Source organism: Leptonotus elevatus, chromosome 2, assembly GCF_054856555.1.
Source record: "Leptonotus elevatus isolate MCC_2025b chromosome 2, RoL_Lele_1.0, whole genome shotgun sequence".
Taxonomy (NCBI): domain Eukaryota; kingdom Metazoa; phylum Chordata; class Actinopteri; order Syngnathiformes; family Syngnathidae; genus Leptonotus; species Leptonotus elevatus.
Window position 1 is genome coordinate 22,689,929 of NC_141240.1, and position 25,403 is coordinate 22,715,331.

The window sequence follows — 25,403 nt, forward strand, 5'->3', positions numbered from 1 at the left end:
GTCAATTAATACATTTCTAGTGAGAAAATAACAGCTCCACAATACGTACACACACTAAAAAAAAAGAAGAAGAAAATAATTAATTGGTAGGTTATTAACTTACCTGATTCGTCAGCCAGGGAGAGAAATCTTAATAATATTTTATTCAGAATAGAACATAGATGACAGGTCAAAAGTTTAAAGTGAGAAAATGTATAATTTTAAGGGAAAACTTTGTTGATTTTAAATTCCATGGTGTCAACAAATCTCCCAAAAGCTGGGACAAGGCCATTTTCACCACTGTGAGGCATTCCCTCCACGTCTGTAAACGTCTAGGGATCTAGGAGACAAGTTTCCAAATAGGAATGCTGTCCCATTCTTGTCGAACACGCGTCTCTCTAACTATTTAACTGTCTTGGGCTTTCTTTGTTGCACCTTTTATGATGCGCTCTAGAAGTGGACTGCAGGCTGGCCATTTCAATACCCGGACGGATCCTTTTCCTACGCAGCCATGATGTTGTAATTGGTGCTGCATGTGGTCTGGCGTCTCTCGTGTTGAGAAATGCAAGATCTTCTGTGAAAGGATGGATGGGAGCATATGTTGTCCTCGAATCTGCATCGACGATGCCTTTCCAGATGTGGAAGCTGCCCACGCCACACGCACTCATGCAACCCTATACCATCACAGATGCAGGCTTATAAACCGAGTGCTGATAACAACTTGGGTTGTCCTTGTCCTCTTTAGTCAGTATGATATAGCGCCCCAGTTTTCCACAAAGAACTTGGAATCGTGATTCGTCTGACCACGAAATAGGTTTCCACTTAGCCACACTCGCTTCTTAGTCTGCTTTAGAAATGGCTTATTCTTTGTACTGTGGAGTTTCCATCTGGCAACGGCGGCTGGCATGGTGGATTGTGTTCACCCACAAGGTTTTCTGGAAGTATCGCTGAACCCTTTCTGTGATTTCCCTTACAGTAAGCATTCCTGTTTGCGGTGCAGTGCCGTTTAAGGGCCCGAAGGTCATGGGCATCCAGTAGGATTTTTTGGGCCCTGACCCTTACACATAGAGATTGTTCCATATTCTCTCAATCTTTGGATGATGTTATGCACTGTAGATGATGATTACGTCAACCTTTTTGCAATTTTTCTCTACTATCTTTCTGCGCAACATTGGAGGAATTGGTGATTCTCTACCCATCTTTGCTTCTGAGAGACACTGCCACTCCGAGAAGCTCTTTTTATACTCCAATCAAGTTGCCAATGGACCTCATTAGTGGAAACTGGTCTTCCAGCAGTTTTCTTTTTTTTTTATATATATACAAGTGCAATTGACTTTTTCAGCCTCTTATTGCTACCCGTCCCAACCTTTTTGAGATTTGATGGCACCATGAAATTTACAGTCAACATATTTTCCCCTTAAAATGATAAACGGTCTCAGTTTAAACTTTTGACCTGCCATCTATGTTCTATTCTGAACAAGCTCATCTGTGAAAGTCAGTGGAGGTAAAGACATGGTTTGGGCTTGCATGGCTTCTTTACTGTACACAACACATGATGAAGGAAGCAGCAAAATGAACTCTTTAGTCAACAGAAATTTGAAGATGATGGAGTGCTTTAGACAGGCCAGGTCAATCTCAAGACTTAAACTCTATAGTGCATGCATTTGGAGACGGAAGGCACGGAGGAGCATACCGCTGTGTTAATACATTTTTAACACTTGTATAAAATTCCTAAAACTCACTGATGATGTGTAATTATTGCACCCTGCTTCAAATAAGATAATTAAAAGCCACATAATACGATATCATGCCCATATGCGAGGACCGGTGTCGCAAACGACATTTCAAAGTTAAACTACATGTTTCCCAGCCTTTTCTGTCACACTCTCATGCATTCTTGCAGGATTCTTTCAGGATCCTTTGCAGCTACTTTGTCACAGTCATATTGATGCTGTTCTTGACCAGGAACTGTCAGATGCTCAGGGAATTGTAAGCAGGCACATTGTTCTTCCACAACTCTCGTTTCTTCCCGCGCACCGAGTGACGCCATGAGGATCTCTTCGTAGACGTTGTTGTGGAATTTTCAGCAGTTAGGAAAACAATTAGTTTTTTGGGGTTCCTATAAATTTGAACCTTACTTGAAGTCTTACAGAGCAATCTACAAGAAGAAATGACTGTGACAGAGTGCACAGTGAGAATCACGGGAAGATTCTTTATGCTGCCTAGTTAGGTTTTTGGGAGGAGAAGGGAGGGTCAGCTAGACAGGAAAGCAAGCAGTCTGTTCCCAGCAGGCTTACAGTCAAGTTCACTTTCATATTGCTTCATGTACAAGAAGTGAAAAGACCATTGCTAAAGAAAATCCAGGTGTCCACAATACAATATAAACAGATGTTAATATGTGCTGAATAATTATATTCCAAAATGTGTTGGTTGTTTTGTCTGGCCAAAAAGGAAAACTCATAGCTGGTCATTTGGTTTGAATTGAATCTTTGATGACACCATCAACCCTGGTCCTGGAATCTTTCTGACACACCTCATATGCCAACCTCTGACCACCACTGTACATGTCGTTAAACATGTATGAGAGGCAGTCCAGATGTGTCCATGCGTCAATGTGAAGGTCAAAGCGGGTCCTGATGGAGGCCAGATGTCGCGGTCGCTCCATATGCCACTCAACTCATCCACCAGCGTCACACTTGTAAACATGCTCTAGTTCTCTGTTCTCTCCCCCCCGGACTGGAAGTGTCCTAAATCCAATCACAGCATCCCGACTGAGAGGATGATGATGATGAAGATTGGGAATGGTTACCAGCGGCTCATAAGCCGGCGTTGAGAAGGGGACGGTTTAGATGGGGATTGTTTGGACAGACAATGGTGTCTACCTGCTTTTAATCCGCCCTCACAAAGAGTGCAGGACCGGGGCCGAGTTTAATAAAGGAAAGTGCTCCCATAATCGGGATTTGTCAAAGTGCCCCCTTTGTGGTAATCGGACATTTTTTACAGCATGCTTTGTGACATCTGCCACAGCAAGTGGTTGCTAACCCCTTTGACCTTCTCTTCCTGGCTGCATGTACAACGTGAACATCCTTCTTAGAAAGATGTGCCATTTTTAAAATCACACTTTTTGAAGTGCCTACCAAAAGTGTTCCATGTAGCACTGAAGACTGAAAGCGGAAGATTTTCCACCCTGATTAATTACTTAGCAGAGGCTAATAGTACAAGGATCTGTAATTACTTCCACGCCAAAGCTGCATTTTCATAATTAAAAGCCTGGCGAGGTATAATAAAATAGTTCTAAAGTGAAGGATTACAACAGTTAATCCTGCACGGTCCAGATGTGAAAATGATGATGGGTGGGTGGGATTCTGAGGTCCAGATTAAGGGACAAATCCCACAGGCGGGAACGTCACCGTGGTTCCCCCCGCGGTTTAGCGGCTCGTGTGGACTCAACATGCTGTAATCTGGAGATTAGCTGATATAATGAGCTGTAAATACAGCAAGGTCAGCCACGCTGCCTCAGCCCACCTTTGCTGTCAAGACCGATTCACAGATGTAACCGGGTGAAGGTTGTTTCATATCAAAAGTCTTGGGACATGTTCCGCCTACAGGAAGTGATGGAGACCTGGGAATAGTCCCACCGTCCTCCTCCCCTCTTAAGGTTAGGGTTGTGATCTCTTCTGGGAAGACTGTACAAGATGTTGTAGTGTGTCTACAAAAAGTATTTGTTGACAACTTGACGGGTTTGCCCTCTCACACCAAACTCATGGAAGGATGCCTTGATGGACCTTCCTTTGAGCAAAGCGGGTACAGCCATTCAACTGAGGCGCCATTGTAGCCTGCTTCCAGCTGCTCTGCTGAGTTACAGACGGCGAAGTTTCGCGCCATCCCCCAAATAAAGACGAATGTTCTTTCACCACCTGTTGTCTGAGCCCAAAAGGTTTTAATGTGCGATGGCTCCATTAGGGTGGATTAAACCATTAAAGCAGGGATTGTAATTTTTTTTGTTTTCCTTTTTTTATTCCGTAAGACACTTGTTTAACTCGGGAAACACGATTTCAGTTGGCAGCACATTGGTGGCCGATGAGGAAACTCATTTTAGGACTACATCAACAAAAAGACAAATGTTGGAAGCAAACAATATCATTAACATCTTATTTATATTTATACAACATAACAGGCATAATGACAAAGGAGCATTTGGACCATATTGGAAAGGGAAAAAACTATGGTAAGAGAATGAAATTGCAATATTATGTGAATATATTCCCAAATGACACAAGTGGAAAGTCCCAAACTGGACTTGTGAATGAAAATGTGCAATAAGATCTACTCATTGGAAATTATTATTCCTGTGATGTGACTACTTTTGTAAGCATATCCTTGGAAATGCATTACTTAATTCCCATAATGATTCTTCTGATATATTCATTTTTAAATATTACAACTTCATTCCCTTAATATGTTTCCTTTTTCTCATAGCATTACAACTGCAATCTTGTAACTTCATTCTTGCAGAACAGCGTTTTTTTTTTTCCTCCTCAGAAAGACATGAATACAGTACTCCTTTGTACAAAATAAATATGAGACATTAACACACAAAAAAAAGTAAACAGACAAAATCTATTTGGTTTGGAAAGCTAAGTGTTAAAGTGTTTTCTCTCTCCTGGGAAGAACTGGCGCACTCTGAATATTTGACATCCTCTTCCAAATAAATGTGTTCAACTTTGCTACAAAACCAAAAACAAGCGCAGGCAAGCAACTTCTGCATGTGTGTGTGTGTGTTTCGATATGTCGTAGTGCAGCAAAGCCCTCAGAGTCGCTCGCCAACCAAAATTAGAAATGAGAACCTGATGGACTCGTCTTTGGTTGCGTGGTCCACTTTTGGTTATTGATCATTCAAACAAAAACACTCAAACAAACTCCTCATGGGACTGTAAATGTCTTTTCACTCCTTAGTGATTCTTCTTGTTTTCCTAAACAAATGTGCAATTACCTTTCCTCTTGTTGAAGCAAATCAAAAAGTCACAACAACATCCATCCACTCTGGGTCCTGTTCAAGGGTTGGGCGAGCCCACACGCCTCCCTCTAGCAAAAGGAAGGTCAGTGGCGCCCCCCTGTGGTGCTACGTCCTCCACAAAGTGCAAGCAGTGAAAGAGTCTCTGGGCCGCCGCCTCCCCAGCAGCCGGCGGGAGGGACGGGGGACGCTCGAAAAGGACGAACGTGCAACGGGTGCCCGGTGTGGTGGGGGCGGCGTCGAGACAGAGAAAAAGAGAAGAGAGGAATAAAAAAAAAAAAGAAGAAGAGAGAGTGCAGTGGTCTCTCCAGGAAGAACTTGTCTTTGATGGTGATTACACCTCCCTGTGGAAGTCAGAACACACAAAGTAATCAAAATCTCCTACAATTGATCAATCAATCTAATATACTCACAAAAATGTAAGGGAATTTTGGGTAAAGCACAACATTTCAATTTGAATTTTGCTAATGCCAAAATGCAATTATGAGCACAGTAAATTCTAAATATAAAGTCTTAAGTAAAGTCTATTTAGGGTGGGATCAAATAGACTCCGTTTCAGAGTAGGCTAATATTTACATTGGGAAGAATAAAGAATAGAAAATAAATACATAAATAAAAGTCCCTCAAGGGTTGAGGAATGAACCCTCGACCTTCAGTTTTGGAGACTGCCACACTACCACCTGAGCTATGCCTAGACCAAACACATCGTTTTTGGTCTCTTGGAGTTTGGAAGATTCCAGCTCACACGAGCGATATACTAACCAAAGTTTTTTTAGTTCATGAAAACTAACAAAAATAAAAATAAAAAATGCAAAAAACGATTTTGGTAATGAAATAAAACAAAAATGAAAATGCTTAAAAAACAACAACCTGAAACTACATTTTATGTTTACAAAACTATAATTTAATCAAAAATGTCCTTCATTTTGGTCTTTGGCAATTAATATATGAGCCATTGGGGATGATTAAAGACGTTTGAAAGTGTGTCACACAGAAATGATGTTATCTAGCAGCAGCCAATGGAAAAGCACCTTCAGATGACGTTGCTCCAAGGCAACAAATTTGCCCGCTTGACTTTGAATGGCTCGGCTCGCCTGCTTTTTCATTTAACTTAGCCGAACGCTAGGTAAGAAATACCTTACTTTTTTCATTTTACCATGGTGTTTATTAAAACTTGTGCACCAATAATACACATAAAAAAAAGAAAACTAAAACTAAGCATTTTTTAAACAACTAAAACTCATAAAACAGAACCACCCTAAAAACAACATTTAAAAAACAAAACTCAAAACGAAATAAAAATGAACTCAAATGAAAATTCCAAAACTATAATAACCCTGATACTAACACACAGCAGGAGCTGCGTGGCTCAGGGAGTAGATCGGCTGCCTCCCAAGCTGAAGGTTGTGAGTTTGTTCCTCTTGAGTGACTTTTATTTCCTTTTTTTCCCGCCAATTGTTCATTTCACTCTCTTCCAAGTGTAAATATGACTCTAAAACGGAGTCTATTTGGTCTCACTCTAAATAGAGTCAAATGTACTCTACAGAATTTACCATTTGCATTTGTTCAGGAATTCCACCCACAAGTCCCAAAATCCTTCACTTTTTGTGAGTCGCGTCTCTCTGTGTAAATGCGGACACTTACGATGCGGTGAGTGTAGAGTTGAGGACCAGAGTGGTGCGTATTCGATAGAGCTGTGCTAGCGTCAGTTTCTTGTGCTGCTGCGCCGGAGATTTCCTCGCTCTGGCCGACGTTTCTCCCAGATCGCCGCCAGCCGTCGGATCGGACTTCCTCTTAGCTTCCGCGTCGGCGACGCAAGGACCGCCCTCGTCGAGGACGTCCCGGTGGAGATCGACGGGCAAGTCGGCGCCGTTGCTCCCGAGCTCCGTCAGGCTCTTGCTGTGCGGCAGTGAGGACGCATCCGCGTGCGGTGGGTTGGCGCGGTTGTGCGAGGGCGGCATTTTGGCGTGGAGGCGCTGCAGGAGGTTGTCCTCGGAGCGCGATAAGACCAGAGTGGACATCTTTTGGAGGCAGTGGAGTCTTGACTGTACGTGAGGCCGCCGTCGAGGTTTGCACGGTTGGACCACTGACAACTGCGAGCCAAGCGAGGCAGAATCATCCTCCTCCTCCTCCTCTTCCTCTTCCTCTTCCTCTTCATCTTGTTCCTCCTCTGCCTCCTCGGTGCCCTCTTCTTCACTTTGCGGCGGCTGAAGTTCTCTGAGGAGCGACTCCGGGGAGAGCGTACCGTAGGCGCTGTCCATGGACAGAGAGCGACACTGAGGGTCCAGCTCGTCGCCCTCGAGATCCGCCTCCTGTTTCACCTCAGAGTAAACGCTGGGGGAGGTCCTGCGGAGACGCTCAACTTCCGACAGGGCGGAGACGCCATCGGCTGTGTCGGCGTGGTCCTCGAGGCTAGCGATGGCGGCAGAAGATGTTTGCGACTCAGCCGGATCGTCGACTTCCATCACTGACAACGTCTCAGTGGAACCATCCGACTGACTGAAAATCAACACAAGAAAATTATTTTGAAGTTCCAATTCAATCCAGTTTGTTTATAAAGTACTATTAAAAAGCGACAGAGTGGACCAAAGTGCTTTACATCGATAAATAGGTCAAATATAGCAAAATTCAAACAAAAGCTGCAAATTGTCACAACCACCACAACATGTAGGTCCATTAAAGACTAAATCATCTTCAATCTTTACAAAATCATGTATGTATCTTACACTCTTAAATTATCGTCAATGTTTACGAAAAAAAAAAACTTGTCGAGGCCCTGTAGAATAATTTGTTGAGAATGTTCAATATCACTTTTTTCAGTCTGATACAAATACTCACCTCGAGTAGTCACCAATACCAAACACTGATACCACTAGTTTTTTTGATACATAATAACTAACCCCCCTCCCCCAAAAAACAAATAAGAAAAACAATGACAGATCATTTTAAACAAAGACCTTTATATGCCATTATAAACATTTTCTAAAAAGTGCATACAATTAATGGCAATTTTAAATTATCTTTATTTCTGTACATATATTTACAGAAATTGCATCTTAACTCATTCACTGCCATTGACAGCTATATACGTCAAAAATTCATTTGAACTATTTATATTAGTTTCACATTTCACATTTTTTTTAAGAGTATGAAAACCTAGATTTTTTTAATTGTACATTTAGAACAGATATAAAATTTGTGATTAATCGTGAGTTAACCATTGAAGTCATGAGATTAATAACAACTACAAATTTAATTGCCTGATACCCCTAATTTTTAATAATCTTTTCTTCTTTTTTTTAGGGGCATCAGGCGATTTTTAAATTGTAATTATTCACATGACTTCACTATTTAACTCACGATTAATCACACATTTTATATCTGTTCTAAATGTACAATACAGGTTTTTCTAGGTTTTCATAATCTTGTTAACAAAAGTGGAAAAAAAATGCGAAACTAATAGAAATAGTTCAAATGAATTTTTGACGTCTATAGCCGTCAATGGCAGTGAATGAGTTAATGGGCATCTGTCAGACATAAATGCCTTTAGTTCCCAATTGTAAAATGAACACAAGAGAGCGGCCGAAACTGGTATCTGCAGCCTCCACGAGTGCCCATTACCTTGAAATAAGGCACAGATACCGATACCTGGTATTGGTACTTGCCCATTCCTACTACAAAACACAAAGAGTATGCTTAGGTTCATTTAAGACTGTTCTTCTATTCTATTCTATTCTAACAAAACACATACACGACTCATGATCTCGGATGTTTACAAAAACATGTATACTCTTGACTTCCTCAATATTAACAAAAACATTTAGGTTTAAGTCCATTGAAAATTGTCAATGATTGCAAAAACTCACTTTAGATTAATTGAAGATTACATCCTCTTAAAAACAAGTACATTAGGTTCACTGAAGTCTACATTATACTGTCCATTGGTAAAAAAAACATTTGCTGAAGACTAGATCAGCGCTATTGTTTACATACACATGTCTGTTAGGTTTGTTAAGACTTTATGTTGTTAGGTTCACCACGAAAAGAAGAAAAGTAGAAGTAGAAAGTATTTAGACTAGGTTAGACTCACTGGAACCTAAATCGTTTCAAATGTTTCCAAAAACATGTACATTGGACTAATGTGCATTTGATGTTTACAAAACGCGTGTTGTTGATGTACTCTCCTTTGCCAACAAAAAAACATGCATAGGGTTTGTTAAAGACTGAATAAGTTCCGACTTTAGTCCAATCTGAGAAATGAACACTGATATAAGCATGTTCCATCCATATTTCCTCTGGTACCTTAAATGATGCTGATCTTTGTGCCTCAGACATGGTGAACTCGCGTTGGAGTTGCTGCTTTCGTCTTCCTCATCCCGCTCTTCTTCACCCTCCGTGCAACTCGTCAGAGAATTCTGCAGTCGGATCACTTCCTCGCTGCGAAGCCTCTGGAGTTGGTTCTGTCGTATCAAAGGACGAGTTAGACAAAGTCAACTCGCCGCTGCGCGTCGGAAGACATCCCGAGAGAGCAAACCTGGACGTTGCAGATTGCCTCGATCCAGCTTCGCCCCTGGGGGGCGCTGTTGGCTTGGAACGTGTAGGCGGCCACAGCGCTCCTGAACTCATTGAGGTAGATGAGGATGAAGGAGCCTTCAGATATGAGACAGGGCAAAATGTTTCATGGGTGGATTATTTTTGAGGGATGGCACAAGCACAAGCGAGCATTTTCGATCAAAGTGTGTGTCTCTGTATTTTATTAAATACATGTCCATAAGAGCCTTTCTAGTTGAAAGTTGAACATTTCATAAATTCAACTCAAGTTCACGCTTGTCGCCCGCATCTCACCTGTGTCTTTCAGCTCCTTGCAGACGACGTTGTGGATGAGCAGAGGCTGCCGGATGACTTTGACTTTCTCTACTCTCTTCACAGGCTTTGTGATGAGCAGCAGATCGGTGAAAAGGAAGCAGTAGACGTCCATCTACAGTGAAAATAGTCAGTCAAGAATAGTTAAAAGAAGAAAAAAAAACAAGGCAGAAAGATTGAAAGCAGGAGAAAATTGGCTGTACCCGGCTGTCTTTGCCCTCTTTCATCCTCAGAGCGCCCTCCAGGTGAAGCTGTCGGGTCTCTTCGGCAGACGTTCCTCTCATGGGAGCCATGAGGTCAAAGTGGTTGAACTCCTTGAGAATCTGAGTGGGAACACGCAAGTCAGGTGATGTGCCCCCAATAAGTACATGAAAGTAGAGGTTTTGCCTCTTATTCCATCTGTCAAAACACTTGTTAGACTAAACGGAAAATTCCAGAGTTGTTCAAAACAAATTGATATTATTGAAAATGAATGCCGTTTCATTTTCTTGAGCATTGGACCATCATGATGCCACAGATGCTTTAAGTTAGAATTTGAGTCCTCACCTTCTCCACCTCCTCGCTACTGCCCTCTACTGCCTCGTAGGAGTCGATGCGTGCAGAAATGGTGGCCAACCTCTGCTTCTCCTGACGCTGGCGCATGTGCGAGTTGATGCTGTCGATGAAGGTCTCCACCGAGGCCACCTAGAGGTCAAGCATGATCGTTAGGAATTGTTTCTATGAGAAATATTTGATACCCGTGTAATCAACGTGCTCCTTACCATGCTGACGATGACATCTCGGGCGGGCGGCTCATCCGTCTTCTTGAGCACGCTCTTCAGCAGGAGGGGATATTTGGTGAGCCGCTGGTGAGGTTTTGCCAACATGTCTGCCAACTTCAGACGGTTGCACTGTTTGTCCGTCTCCGCCCACTGTCAACAGTCAAGAGACTTGTTACACCCACGCAACACACATGAACGCATCATATTGGAGGTGGTCGCATTGACTCACGGTCACATAGGTCCTGAAGAGTTCATTGTCCCTGAGAAGCGCTCGCATGTTCTCCATGCAGCTTTCCTCCTCCATGCAGTAACGGATGTACGGCTTGAACCTGGAGGCAAACTGAAGACATACGCAACATTAGGTTCAGTCAGGTTTAGTGAGGCTACCACTATCGCTTGTGTTTATGCATGGGAGGGCTGTTGAATTGTTGGCTGAAGTGAGCTCCTGTTTGCTTCCGACTGACTGATTGGCACCGAGCACGACAGGCAGTGTAAATGCTGCTGGGTCCATTTCCATTTCAAATTGTACGTATTTGCAGCATAGCCTCAATTAATATTAATATAGCCACCCATTTTTACAGTCCATTTCCACCAAGACTAACCAAATAATTGGATTTTCTTAACACCACAAATATGTTACACATCCTATTAAAACGCGTCAGTGTGACTGTGAAAATGTGGCAGTGGTGCACTCAGCCCTGGTTCCAAGCTGCTACCTACCGTCCTGAATCCGTGCTGAAGGTCAGTGGGGTCAAGCAGAGCCCGCGCCTGCCTGGCCTTGTCTAAGAGGGGGAGCATGACCTGGTTCCAGAGGGCCGTGTGCAGACGTACAATCTCCTGGATGTTGCTGAAGAGCCGCGGGGGTTCCACCTCAGTGAGCAGGCCGCTCTCCTGCAGGTTGAGCAGGCCGCACAGGAACAGCTGCAAAGACAGGAACAGAGAAAGGAATTTTATTGTGCCCCATTTAAATGTTTTTGCCATTTACTAGCAATATTGGCTACTAAATGTATAGGAGAATATATAAAAGGTACAATTCAGTAGCATTCCAACTAAAGATGTTGATTTTCACACCAAATAAAATTGTTTCTTGAATTCAAGTATAGCTTTTTTAAAGTTAATTCATATGGGTAAACAGTCGGGATATGCCAATATTGGGCATTTTGACAAATATTGTATCGGCCTTTTAAAAAAAACCTGACAGCCGATAAAAGGTCAATCTAAAACCATTTTAATCTCAGGGGACTATTTAAATTTTCTGTTAACTGACCCGGGGAATCTTCTGAACCTTTTGTTTTTGCTCAACATTAAAACAAAGAAATGTGAAAAGTTTAAGATTTCAGGTATTTTCAAATTGTGGAAAAAATATTTAGTGTTGAAAACTATAGAGAGCTATGGTATGTACTTGTTTAAGTTGCCATTTAAAACTTAAAAAACATTTTTTTGTTAGAAATTTAAAATTAAGTCTATTGTCTAAGATTACAAAAAAAAAAAAACATTGTACATTTTGAAAAGTCTTACAAATTGTTCAATAAGCATGCTTTAGGACATTACAACAAAGTAAAGATTTGCATTTGTATTTCAAAAAATTGATGCAATTTTTTTTTCTTAACTGAAAATTAATATCAGTTTCAAATATTGCAGCCTCCTTGACTACTAATAATTGGCATTGGTATCGACCCTGAATATTAATTAATATGCAGTATGTTAATTATGGCAAAGAGCAGAAAAATGCTGCCTGTTAATTCAGAGCAATATTCAAAATCAAACCGTCTGCATCAAGACTGTCTAATGCTTCGGGGAGAACTCCGGTGCAAAGGCCACTTTATCTTTCATGACTTCCAGCAGCATCATTGTGTAACCTTTGCGTGTGTCTGTGTGCGGGTGTACAGTGGCTGTCATGTCGGACTCACGTCAGTGATGACTCGAAGTTTTTTAATGTAGGAGGCCTCAGTGTGCAGCAGCTCCCATATTGCCTCCTGTTGGTGGAACTGTCTCCTTGTTAAAGTCTAAAAACACAAACAAACAAAAGACACAGACGTGAGTCAAAGAGGTCTCAGCAGGAGGAGAGTGCACACGTCAGACTATGTCAATCTAAAGTACGTTATGTGATCATTGCACAGGCATATTACCAAAGCCATAAAAATACTTGTCTGGCTGACTATCTTGGTGAGTCATGCACTTGCGCTCGCAATTAACAGCAGTGCAATAACCGCTTGTTATCTATCCTTCTGGGAAATCTGAGAAGGTAAATGATAAGAAAGTACCGTAGCGCAAACCGGGAAGTCCAATTTGTTTTTTGTTTTCATGCCACTGTTTAGAAAGCATTTGAATTACTACAAAGCTCTTGACACGTGTTTTAAGATAATAGTTTGTGGTTTATTTATGGTTAAACAATTAGTAGTTGCATATACAACTACAATGCAGTAATCAAGAATTAATAGTATTAGGCAATTATAATCACTTTTTGGGTGACCCGCTCTTCGGTGGGGGTCCACTGCACTGTGGTTTTGACAAAAAAAAACTGTGGATGTTTGCACATGTACTGTTAAAATGATAAGTTATAAAGGTGGAAGGAGGTTGGAAAACAACACAGTATCAAAAACACAAATGTTCCTTTTTGAAATTATGATATTTGTTCTATTTTTATCTTAACCATAAGTTATGATATGGACTATTTTTTAAATTATTGTTTGATGATGGCGGTAGGATGGTATAGCACAGAGGTGGGCAATCTCGGTCCTCGAGGGCCGGAGTCCTGCAGGTTTTGGAGGTTTCTCACTTCCAACACAAGCTGATTCCAATCAACAGGATCGTTATCAGGCTTATGCAGAGCTTGCTGATGAGCTGATCATATATCAGCTGTGTTGGAGAAGGGCAACATGCAAAACCTGCAGGACTCCAGCCCACCTCTGGTATAGCATAATGGCAGCCACACCTGCCTCACAGTTGAGAGGTCCCGGAGGTGAATCTTGTCTTCTGCCATCATATGTGGAATTTCCATGTTCACCCTGTGCTATGCATGGGTTTTCTCCACTATACTCCAGCTTCCTCCCACATTCCGTAAGTATCTGTATTCGCTTAACAACAATACTCCAAATAAGTGTAAATGGGAGTGTGAATATTTGTTCATATGTGCCCTGTGATTGACTGGCGACCAGTCCAGGGTGTATCCCGCCTCTCACCCCAAATTGGCTGGGATAATCTCCAACTCAGCCAAATCCCTAATGAAGACAAGTGCAAAGAAAATGGATGGATGGATTGTTTTTGATGATGTCATCAATGTGTGTATTGTCACCAAAATGAAAAGGAATACCAAATGGTGAGTAAGAACCAAGGTAGAAAAAATAAAAACTGGAGATGGGAAATTACAAAAGAAACAAATAATTGCACTGATCTAAACAATGGGCTAGATGGTCAACTCAGATTTGCTTGGATTACCTCAGCGTTGTCCAGCAACATCTGCCAGCTGTCCTCCAGGACCAGGTCGGGCTCCTGCTCGTCCTCCTCCTCCCAGGAGTCTTGGTGGAAAGAGAGCTGCCGCGGCACCTTGGGCAGCCCGAACAACGTGTATGAGTGCAGCTTGCTGTGGAGCTGCTCTAGTCTGTCCACTTCCTGTTGGGCACAAAAAGTTGAACACTGTTAGGATCATGGAACATGATGACGCAGGACCCTTCATGTAATTATGAAAATGTGTCTTGTGTGGACAAAGGGTTTCAAGGAAATGAAAGAAGGAGGACTAGGGGTAGGGGTCATGAACACGTTTGTCAAAGGGCTGTTTGTGTGTGGTTGGGGGCACATTTAGAGGTGAAAAAGGTCCAGGTCCCACTGGAGGATCTCTGGCTCTGGGGAGGTTAAAGGGGCTGGCCAGGGTGAATAGACACGAGCCCACCCCTGACAGGTGACTGACAGATAGTGTCCCTATCTGACATCTGCCACTCTGTGGGATGTGAACTCACAAAGGGGTAACACAATGTTGTTATGTGGGCTTTGTTGCAATAAAGGTTTATCACTCCTTAGGGCTGTCAAAATCTTCCATTCTCAAACCTGTGAAGCTGTTGATACTAAATATTTAAACATTTTGATAGGTTATTTATTCCCACATCAACAAGAGAGCGGATAATAAACGAGTTTGAGGGCCATACCAGAAAAAACTAAACAAAAACAGAGTCTTAAGCAATGTGCCAAGAACATGAAATATTTGTTGCAAACACTTCTGATTTCAGTTTGTCTAAATCTTTCTGAGGTGGAGACACGATCACATCAAGCTGTTAACTCACATAAGGGTGCTGATTAGTCAAACATTAACTTAATTGCTTCTGGATTTCTGGAGTAAAATGTTACCTCTTCAGCAGTCAACATCCAAAGGTCTCTGCTCGTAATAGGACAACTTCATTCTCATAAAATGATGGCTTTATCCTTGAAATATTTTTGTTTTGTTCCTGTCGTGAGACACTCCAAACAATTATCGTGATCTTTTTTTTTTTTCTTTTTTTTTTAATAGCTGCCAAGCATGAAATCACATGTTGTATATAAACAGATGTCATAAGAATTCCACTTTTTGTTGCTACAGTCCACTTGCATTAGCCATTAGGCAAGTAGTGCAGTAACCAATCAGATAGAGATGCATCTTCAGGACTAGAGTGGAACACCGCGGTTTTGCAAGTGTTGATTTTTTAAATCGAACTGGCTGGACTTTCATGTCTAGAATTGTTTGACTTTGGCGCAGATATGCAATCTACTGTACCTTGTAAGTAATAGTCAGTAATAGTCCCACAATCATTTTAATTGTATTATACTCATTAAAATTCATTACTGATGATGCACAATAGCAGTAGAACTATTAAGAACACAATTTTTATGGTAATACATTTGTGTGCATCACAATAATGTATTGCGGAGTTTGTCACTTTTTTACTAGCAATTGGACCCTCTGGCCACTTGCATAAACTCTTTTTTAACCCTGGAGAACCCACGGGGTCAAATTTGGTCCCTATAAATTCTGCTACTCAAATAACAAAGACCTTTTTTTTTTTCTTTTTTTTTTAACAAATTTAACTTCAAAAGTCCAGAGTGCCACTTCTGACCCCTGCATGGGGTCATCTAGTGGATGAATATTGCACTTACTTACATGAGCCAGAGTGGTGGTGACAAGATGGCTGGCAACATGGCAATTTTGTTGAGCTGGAAATCAATCCAAACAAAACCATCTTCTCAGCAAACCATCAGATGGTAAAATTGTGTGGTTTTTTTGTTAATCTATTTCATATCATGTTGCAGAATGCCTAGGAGTATGTTTTATATATATATTTTGATAAATTAGCAACTCTGAGCAAGTTAAAAAAAAAAGGGTTAAAATTGAAAAAACATATATTTTGGTGTTCAGTGAACTTATAGCAGTCATTTAATGTATAATTCATAATTTTCCAAAGAAGAAAAGGGTTCTTGGGTTCTCCAGGGTTTTAAGTTTTCTTGGATAATGAGCTGAAGTTAGGGCTTTGCTCGAAGCAGCCTCTTGTTTTCTTTTTCTTTCAGTTTCCCTTCATGTCACTACTACATGTCCGAGGGGAACAAGCATGATGTCACCCTGCACCACTCCACCCTTCCCCACCCCCAAGAATCTGTGGTTTGTTCACCCTGAACATTCCCATTGAAGGGAAGATACAAGCTGATAGATGCAGTCGCAGTTAAAAAGTCAGGGCTCTTTGTACTCATCTGGGCATTGTTGGCACATGTATGATGTAGACAAATCTTGAACATTAACATTTGAAATTCCACAGTGATTAGACTCTTTATTTGACTTACTGTTCATAATAAGTAATACATTTGAATGAGTATAATACTGTCCTACTGTTAACATAAAACTAAATATTATAAATGTTAAAACAAAATAGTTGTGATAGAGAAAATAACCAAATAATTCACACAATGATTCCGCACAATGATCGTTTTTAACGTGAGGGACAAGCAGAGCAGAACATTTCCTCTGACAACTTATTTCCAGAAGTGCTGGCAGGAAAATATCTGAGCCAACAAGATTTGGAGGGAAATGATCTCACCCCCCGCACATCTGACCTCCTCCCACTGTTGCCTTACTACCGTTTCGTTGTAATGTTCTCTCTTTAGTACGTCTAGCCAACAAGCCACTAAAGCCAAACAGGAAGTCGTCACATGGTTACCTTGGTTAGTTTTTTGTGTGTGTGTGTTTTTTTGTTTTTAAATCTTCAGGTCAACACGACGCTGCTATTGGTTGAAGAAGAAGCCACGACAGGCTTACCTTGCCGAAGGATGCTGCTGTGGCATTGGAGCTGAAAAAGCCACTGAAGCGGCTAGCAGCTCGGTTCTTCCAGCTGTCAGGACCGGAGCCGGGCAACGAGCCACCCATCTGCCCGAGCGTATCCGGCGTGGGAATGTTTGTCTCCCCCAGAAACTCGGTCATGTTCTTCCTCCGCCGGGACTGACCCTGCAGAAGTGGAGAAGACAGAATTTAGGAAAAATGTCCATTGCGTGACAATTTACACTTTGTAACATTGAATCTATGTGGTGTAAAAACTGCAAATTAGATTGTGCTCTTAAAGTCTATCTCACCAGAAGTGTCCATCAAACATTTACTTAGGATAAAGAGAAACTCAGAGTTTTGTGAGAAAGAGCAAAGACTCTCAACACGGACACGACAAGAGCCAGTCTGTTACTTTGTTTTCATGAACCAAGTGCTGAGGTTACTTGGGTAAAGGATAAAATGCTTGGAGTAGGTATTAAGATGATTTTTTCTACTTTTACTGATTGATGTACACAGGTCAAAATCAGGTGGCCATTCATTATGTTGTTTTTAATGTAAATGTTTTACTTTATGCACCGCTACAAGCTAAGCAAGAACAACTTCAAAGTGGTCAGTTCACTATAAAATGCCATTGTTTGCAGAAAAAAACATACAGACATTAAATCCGACTTTAACATTAGAAGACATTAACCATACAACATATTGGAACGAAACATTTACTTTTCTAGTGCTAATTCAATTCAGGAACAGTCCTAGAAGGTTCTCTGATAATTCACATGGTGATCATACAACAGTGATGATAAACGAAAATGAGAGACATATCAGTATTGTCTCCATCTCCTGGGAAAACAAAAACGTTCCAGGTGGATGAATGGAAAGAGGGAAATACACAAAGGGGGGACACAAACAGGAAGTTGTCAGGGGAATTTGCCGTTCGAGATGACATCAGCAGGGCCATTAAAACAGTCGGACACAAACAGGAGAGGGAAGGACAGCCACTTCCTTGCAGGGAATGCTCATTGCATCACAGAAAGGTTGCTCCATTCCAAGACTGACCATTGACACCCCCCTCCAAACCCACTATTGTTACCCTGTCAGCATGGCCCTCTGCGCACCCTTCACTTTACGAGCACCAACAGAGCAAACAAACGGGGGATGCCGTCGTATCTGAGGAAGCACTTGTTTTTACCGCCGCACTGTCAGTGATGAGGAATCTGCCGGTGTGGGGCTTAGCAAGAAAATTCCCTCCCACCTTCAAAGTTACAAGAAACTCGCATTCCACAACGTTGACAACAGCAAAGGAACACATTGACAATTCCGAACGAATTCCTTTGCAGACACAAACAAACACCAGCGACGTGTTTGTGCCCAAAGCTGATTGGGTGAAGGATTATGTGCTTGAATCACTTAAGTTTCAAGACCATGACCAATACCGCTGGGTTCTACCTTTACACAAGACACTTGTTAAATGGAGAATGATGACAAATTATATACCACTTTAGTCAGAATACTAAAAAGCGTCATCAGTGAAAACGGAATAGTTACACATCTGTTAGTGTTACATTTAAATATAACATTATTAAATGTTTAGTCATACCCCAATCTACAATGCTGATATTGAAAATAATGGGCTTGAACAAAAAGAATGATAAAATTGTCATTCATTCTTGAAGAAACTTTGTTGATTTAAGAAAAACTCAAGATTTTATGGGTGCAAAAGTATGTGAACCTCTCACTTAATCGGGCATTGCACCTCCTTTTGCAATGAGCACTTCTTCCAAACACTTTCTTTAGTGACTAATCAGTCTTTCACATCTACTTTGGGGGATTTTTGCCACTCTTCCTTGCAAAATGCAGTCAGTTGAGAGAGGTTGGATGGCCGTCTAGCATAAACTGCCCGCTTCAAGTTTCGTCACAGTATTTTGAAATAATTAAAATCAGGATTTTAGCTGGGCACATCCAGAACATGAATCTTGTTCTTCTTCAGACATTCCTTGGTTGTATAGCTGGAACGCTTTGGATTATTGTCATGTTGCATGAAACTTCACAAAGAACGGCTTCAAGTTATGATCCAGGATTTCACAATATTCCTCTGAATTCAAGATTCCCTGGACTATGTGGAGTTGTCCAGGTCCTGAGGATGAAAAGCCAGCCCAGAATTTAAGATTATCACCCCCATGCTTCACTCTAGGGAGAAGGTTATTTTGCTGGTATGCAGTGTTGACTTTTCACCAAACATGACTGTTTTAGTTGTGACCAAACGGTTCAATTTTGGACTCATCTGTCCACAGAAGGGACTTCCAAAAAGCTTCAGTGTTGTCCAGGTACTCACTGGCAAAGTTGAGATGGGCAGCTTCGATCTTTTTTGTGAGCAGAGGCTTCTACTTCGCAAGCCGTCCATGAAAGCCTTGTCGATTGACTTTTCTTCTGATTATTGAAGCATGCACGTGTCCCCGATGCAGCAAAAGAGGTCTGCAAATCCTTCGATGTGATGCACAGGTTGGTTTTCACCTGATTTATCATTTGTTTTGTGGGTCTTGCTGATATTTTAGAAGGTCGTCCACTTTTAGGCAGGATTGTAGTAATTTTCAGTGTTCTCGAGGTGCAGATGATCTGCTTCACAGTGGAATGATGAAGCTCTTTTTTTTTTTTAGATGACTTAATAGCTTTCCCCATATAGATGTGTTGTCACTACCCACTTCCTGAGGTCCCCTGAAATGTCTCTTCCCCTCAGCATTACTGACCTGTATGGGTTCACCTGGGTAAGACTAAAGTGATGTGGTTTTGTCTCTGTTTCAGTCAGTGATGCACAATTTCTTTGCTAAACCTCTCTCATTTCATTGGTCCATTTCAGTGGTTAGTTTAGCTACCAATTTGTCCTACCTAATCCTATTTAACTGCTTGTTTTAAGCAATGCAGCTCAGGGTTCACTTACTTTTGCACCTACATGAATTGACCCAAAACTCTTTTTAATTATGTTTCGACTACACAATTGATAAAAAAAGAAAAAAGAAAAAAAGAACAATGCATTGAATTGATAAACCTACACAAAATGTAATGGTTCAGATTGAACAATATAATCAGGTTGAAACAATTCGCAAGAGGTTCACAAACTTTTGAGCAGCACTGTGTATACATACATACATACATTTTATATTATATATATATATAATTTCATGAGAATTTTATGAGAATACCAAAAGCATTTTTACCATTGGCTGGTTCCGCTGACAATATCAACCACCTGATTGAATATACAGTGGCACCATGCATATTGTACAGTCCATAGAACATATGGTGCAATTTCACCACTAGAAAACACTGGATTCCATTCACCCAACGGCAACAAAGAGCCCAGACAAGGGATAAAAGACACCTAACTAATAGCGAGAAGTAAATGATTTTCTTTTTGAGGGGATATCTGGGCCAACAGACCATGCCTATAAATAAGTGTAGGAATAAGAAGGTTTCAGAGACTAACAAGGAAAGACTGAACTTCTCTACAAAGTCTAAACCGTCACCAACACAACTCGGACCTTCCTCCACTTAGTGGGCAGAGTAAAGACCTTCAGTACAACCTTGGCATTTCAAAAACCTAAGCTAACTTACACTCCCTGTCTCAATTTTGGTAAGACCCATGCATTAATCCTAAAAACAAAATTTTAAATAAAAGAAAGACTGGCTGGCAACATGATGTAATCTTGCATTTTGGCTCTTCAGCTGATGCTTTCCTCTCCTAACAGTTCAACTAAATACAATCTATTGATTTCCGTAGGGTTCAGGGTTCACGCCTAAAGATGATGCAAACAACGAAACGGCATTGAGGAAGTTGTGATGAGCTTCATTCTCCACTCACCATTGAAGCTAGAGGCATGTCAAAAGTAATAAAAACCATCCTGATCCGTCAAATGGACTCATGGGTCGCAGCCCATTCTGGAACCAGCTTCCATTCACTTTCAGTTTTCTCTTTTTAAACCCTGTCCTGCATCCAATCCACTCGTCACACTTGTCTACCTGGAGGATTAAGGTCCAGAACCCGGTTGGAGTGGCCACAGAGTAATGGTGTTCCTCAGTGGAGTATTTTTCTTCTTGAAAATGTGGACATCGCCCAGGCTGTGTTGCGAAGCTCCTGGTTGCTTGCATATCATGCGGACACTGGCATGAAGTCATAGCAACCAGGAGGATCCTGCCTCATTGTGTTGGACAGGAAAGAGGACGGAAGGCAGCAGACCGCTGCCCCCTCACCTCCCACCCAGGAGAAGAAGGTGATTTGAATATTTGGAGGCAGAGCTTCAAGGCAACAGCTTGAAGTGCTATTGTACAAACAATGGCTCTTAAAAAAAAAAACAAAAAAAAAAAACGTTTTTCTCAACGAATGTTCAAATAATACTTACATTTCCTGAACATATTATGAGGACTACAGTGTGACCATGGAGCAGATTATTTCCATTTTCATTAATTATTTCCATTTGTTTCCAAATATAGGATGTGGTCAGTCCACAAGTTCCAGATTTTTGTCACTCGGCTAACTGTACATTCAAGCATAACTTCAGTAAGAGCATACATTGTGAACCTGACAGGTCTGACGCAGGGCAGTGACACAGCCACAAAGCCTCCATTTACAGTTGGAAAGCCAGGGGGGACCTTCCAGGTTAATGATATTAAACCCGTTTCGCAGCCTTATCTTATCATGGCCATTTGTGGTAGTCACCTTGGACGAGAAACGGGAAAATCTTTACATGGGAGAGGACTGTATGGTAATGAGCAAAGTGAGAGGCTTCCCCTAACCCCCACCGATAAGAATTCTTCTTGATCAGGCAGGTTTGATTAACGATGGGAAAACACCGCGACCTTCCTGCAAAGCTTCAAAACACGCACTAGACACTGGCTTGTACAAAAACGTCACATGCACAAGCAGGAAATGGATGTGACAACAAATCCCCCGCTGTGAACACATGATTCACAGAGGTGACAGAAACTGTTTACAAGGTATTTTGGGGGAAAAAATCCATTCGACTGACTGAAACTGGACTTTTAAAAGATACAGGTAAAAATATCCCTTAGTTGATCTAATACACATTTGGATAGTGTGTTTAGAACGGCATTTATTGCAGCATGTAAACTAATAAAAAACACAACTGATCTTGATCTTCACAAGTTCAGAATGGGAAGTGGACTACAAGAAGCTGGACTTAGCTGGTGGACCAGGAAGAACATAATCGTACAGTATGTTTGACATGCTTACCAAAAAAGATTTATTTATTTATTTATTATTATTATTATTTATTTTTTTTAAATCGACCCAAGCGCACAGTATACGGTATTGCAAGCTCATGTCCGATTTATATTATAATATTGTACAGTTCAATACATGCATTGCAGATACTTAATTGCGCATCTCTGGTACATTAAACATTGATAGCTAATTGAATATAGCCTACAAACACTAGTTAGGACAAATTGCAATCCATAATGTGATGCTGTGATATATCTTCACAATACCATTAAATTCTTGGTCACTATTCAGATTTTCCCGGTCGCAAGCATGGGCTGGAATTTAACGCCCACAATAAACATGGCATTTCTGTATACCAAATGTACATAACTAAAACTTTACACATCATTTTTAATATGCTCGCAGTTTGCCTCTGGCTACATAGTTATTAGGCTCTGTGACCAAAGAAGACACGAAAGGATGCAGAGATAGTGTGGATGCCATTTGTAATAGGAGGGAGGTCCACAGTATAACTTGTCAACCAGACAAAGGTCAATACTAAGAGACCGTAAAGTGCAGGACACACTTCAAACAATAATTTGTATTCTCTCTAAAGCATGTAATGGAGGCAGTTCCTATGTTATGCAATGCTAATGTTACAAAAGTTTGTTTTTGCTCGCTCGCCAAAACGGAAGATAACGGGGCAGCAGAAGCTCATTTAGAAGATCTGTCCCGCTGTGGACAAAAATGTTACAGAGTTGTTGACGGGATGCTAGTTGGCTTACTGGCTACTGTCAATGCTCCCCCCTCAGTGCAAGAGGTGCAACACTGTTTGTTTACACGGCCCTTTATTATGACATCAACACAAGATATATATATATATATATATATAGCACAGAGCAAGTACAATTTTTGCTCGAGGGATTACAATCAGCATAATTAATAAAACTAAATAAACATAGTGAATGCTGCTGGTTGTGGATTTTGTCACACAAATATGGTGATAAACAGAAAATGTTTACACGAGTTAAGCAATAGGAACAATGTTTTTTTATTTTTATTTTTAAAAGGGGACTTACTCCATTCTTAAAACCTCACTCTGTTGCATAAGTGCAGGTCAAGATAGGGAAGTGCACACAGACAAACATTACTAAAATTATTTTCTTAAATATATGCACATTATGAACTGTTGGATAAAACCAGAGATAAGCAATATGCACGTGTATAGTGACAGCTACATAGTCATTTTTAAGGTCTTGTGTGAACAGGATTTAACTTCAGGTGAAACGTCTCAAAAAGGCAACTAAATAAAAATCATTTCCCTTTAATGTCCTGAATAAACCCATCTAATTGAATCTTTAAACGACAGCTGAGCAAAGCTCAGTGCCTCTCACCTGACATTCAGTTGAGTGGTTAACTTCCGGCGGCAGTGATTCTGGGATCTCCACTTGAAGGTCCCAGCTGTGCCATGAGGACAGGCGGCCAAAGCGCATCATTTAATCAAGTCAAGAAAATATACAAATAATTCCCCCAGAGAGACGGGGCTAGGAATAGTAGCAGCAGTTCAAAACTGAAACTGGAGCCGGTGGCCTGCCTTAACGCGACTTGATCCTGCAGGTGCGCAAAGCTACAGGCCGAAGGTCACACACGCAGTCATCTCCACCTGTCAGGTGTCAGGAGATTTCTTTTGTCCTACAGCACACACACAAAACACCACCAAACACACACACACACTTCTGCTGCCCCACCCACAACACACAGTCAGTATATTAAACTACACTAGATCTTCGCAGGTTCAGCTAAAGAGAAAGGTGAAAGTCCTTTCACAATGCAACTGAAAGTTGAATAAGACTTATTTTCCCATTCAAAAATGTAAAGCAAGATACATCGATTTCTTTCCAAAAGAAAATTCAATTAACAGAGTTGTATGATCACTAAACTAATGGTATGTTTACCAAACAAAAACCGAGTGTTTGTGTTTTTAAATCATTTAATACACCGGGCGGTAACACACATAAAACAACCCTGTAGACTTCATCTATGCTAAAAATGTGACAAATTGACATGACTGCATTAGCAGTAAAGTCAATGTACACAAAGAAGTGTTGTATCCTATTGGTTGTGACATTAGAACAAGATTTTGGACTAACTTTACTTAAAATAAAATAAAAAGGTCCAAAATGCTTAAAAATATTACACTTGAAACATATACAATTCACATGAATGCCTTTTTACCATAGCCATTAAAAGGTAAACCGAGTTGGCAAAGTGGTCATATTTTAACTAAGTCTTATCAAGCCACTCACTGAACTTGTCGCTCTATTATACTATATTGACTGCATTAGACAGTATCTCATTGGAGAGTGAGTCAGATCAGACGCAGATTACTACACATGTGACCTCAGTCAGCCATTGACATGCAAAACCACCTCGCACTAGCCAACATGCAACTCCCCTCCCATTGTGAGCCATCAGACAGGTCTTGTGGTAGTCGAGTTCAAGAGAAACGACATGAAGTGGATTCAAGAGTTGACTGCACAGTTTGGAAAAGAGGAAGTCACTGAAGACAATAGCTTTACACACAAAGAGAAAGAAAAAAAAATGAATACAATATGGCCGCATGAATACTTTGTTTGCCACACCCGTCAAGTCTTATCACTCTGGTGAACTTTACACAGTTCTGAAGGCTTTTTTTTGTTTTTTGAAGTAATATTTCCACTACAACAGTAGTGTGTTAAGCTGTAACCACCCTGTCATTTTTGGAAATTAGTTTTCATTACAGCAGTTTTTCAGAGCCTGAATCCATTTAACCCATTAAGGCCTAAAGCGCACAAGTGCTTAATGGGTTAAACAGATGTTTTCTTTGAAACAATTACAGAAAATATACAATTTTTGGGGTAAAAAGAAGAGAAAAAAAGATTTCATAATGCCTCTATGTTCTGGCTGCCCCCTGGAGAATTGCTATTTTATAGACTTGGTCTAGCGTGACAGTGACAGTGATGTTGCCACTTACGTTTTACAAAGGGGACAAACTACCGAAGGTATAAATGCTTAGGTCACAAGGTGCCTAACTAACTTTATAGATTGTAATACTTGCACTTTCCTTTCTTGATAAAAAGAAAAGTCAGGGCCTGAGTCTTTTATTTCCCCCACTGTTTTAAAGAGATACTTAACTCATTGAGCCATTTTCAGCAGTAAAAAGTTCGCATTTTGTCCAGAATTTATTTAATAAGTTCATTATTTTTCATGTAAAATACCTTTACAAACACATTTGTCCACTTGCTTGCTGTTGAT

General features: G+C 40.9%; 1 protein-coding gene across 8 annotated transcripts in view; it reads right to left on the reverse strand.

Moving 5' to 3' along the window:
• Window positions 1–4,117: 4,117 nt before the first annotated feature.
• Window positions 4,118–25,403, reverse strand: part of plekhg5b (pleckstrin homology domain containing, family G (with RhoGef domain) member 5b) — a 76,021-nt gene continuing 54,735 nt past the window's right edge. For all 8 annotated transcript variants that reach the window (XM_086069528.1, XM_086069530.1, XM_086069529.1 and 5 more), the window contains 13 exons: window positions 16,892–17,077; window positions 14,056–14,229; window positions 12,528–12,623; window positions 11,338–11,538; window positions 10,847–10,957; window positions 10,618–10,767; window positions 10,403–10,540; window positions 10,060–10,179; window positions 9,839–9,971; window positions 9,528–9,643; window positions 9,296–9,453; window positions 6,638–7,492; window positions 4,118–5,337 (listed from right to left, as the gene is read on the reverse strand). In XM_086069528.1, the coding sequence (XP_085925654.1) occupies window positions 5,328–5,337; window positions 6,638–7,492; window positions 9,296–9,453; window positions 9,528–9,643; window positions 9,839–9,971; window positions 10,060–10,179; window positions 10,403–10,540; window positions 10,618–10,767; window positions 10,847–10,957; window positions 11,338–11,538; window positions 12,528–12,623; window positions 14,056–14,229; window positions 16,892–17,077 (2,448 nt within the window). In that variant the 3' untranslated portion in view covers window positions 4,118–5,327. The remainder of the gene's footprint in view (window positions 5,338–6,637; window positions 7,493–9,295; window positions 9,454–9,527; window positions 9,644–9,838; window positions 9,972–10,059; window positions 10,180–10,402; window positions 10,541–10,617; window positions 10,768–10,846; window positions 10,958–11,337; window positions 11,539–12,527; window positions 12,624–14,055; window positions 14,230–16,891; window positions 17,078–25,403) is intronic.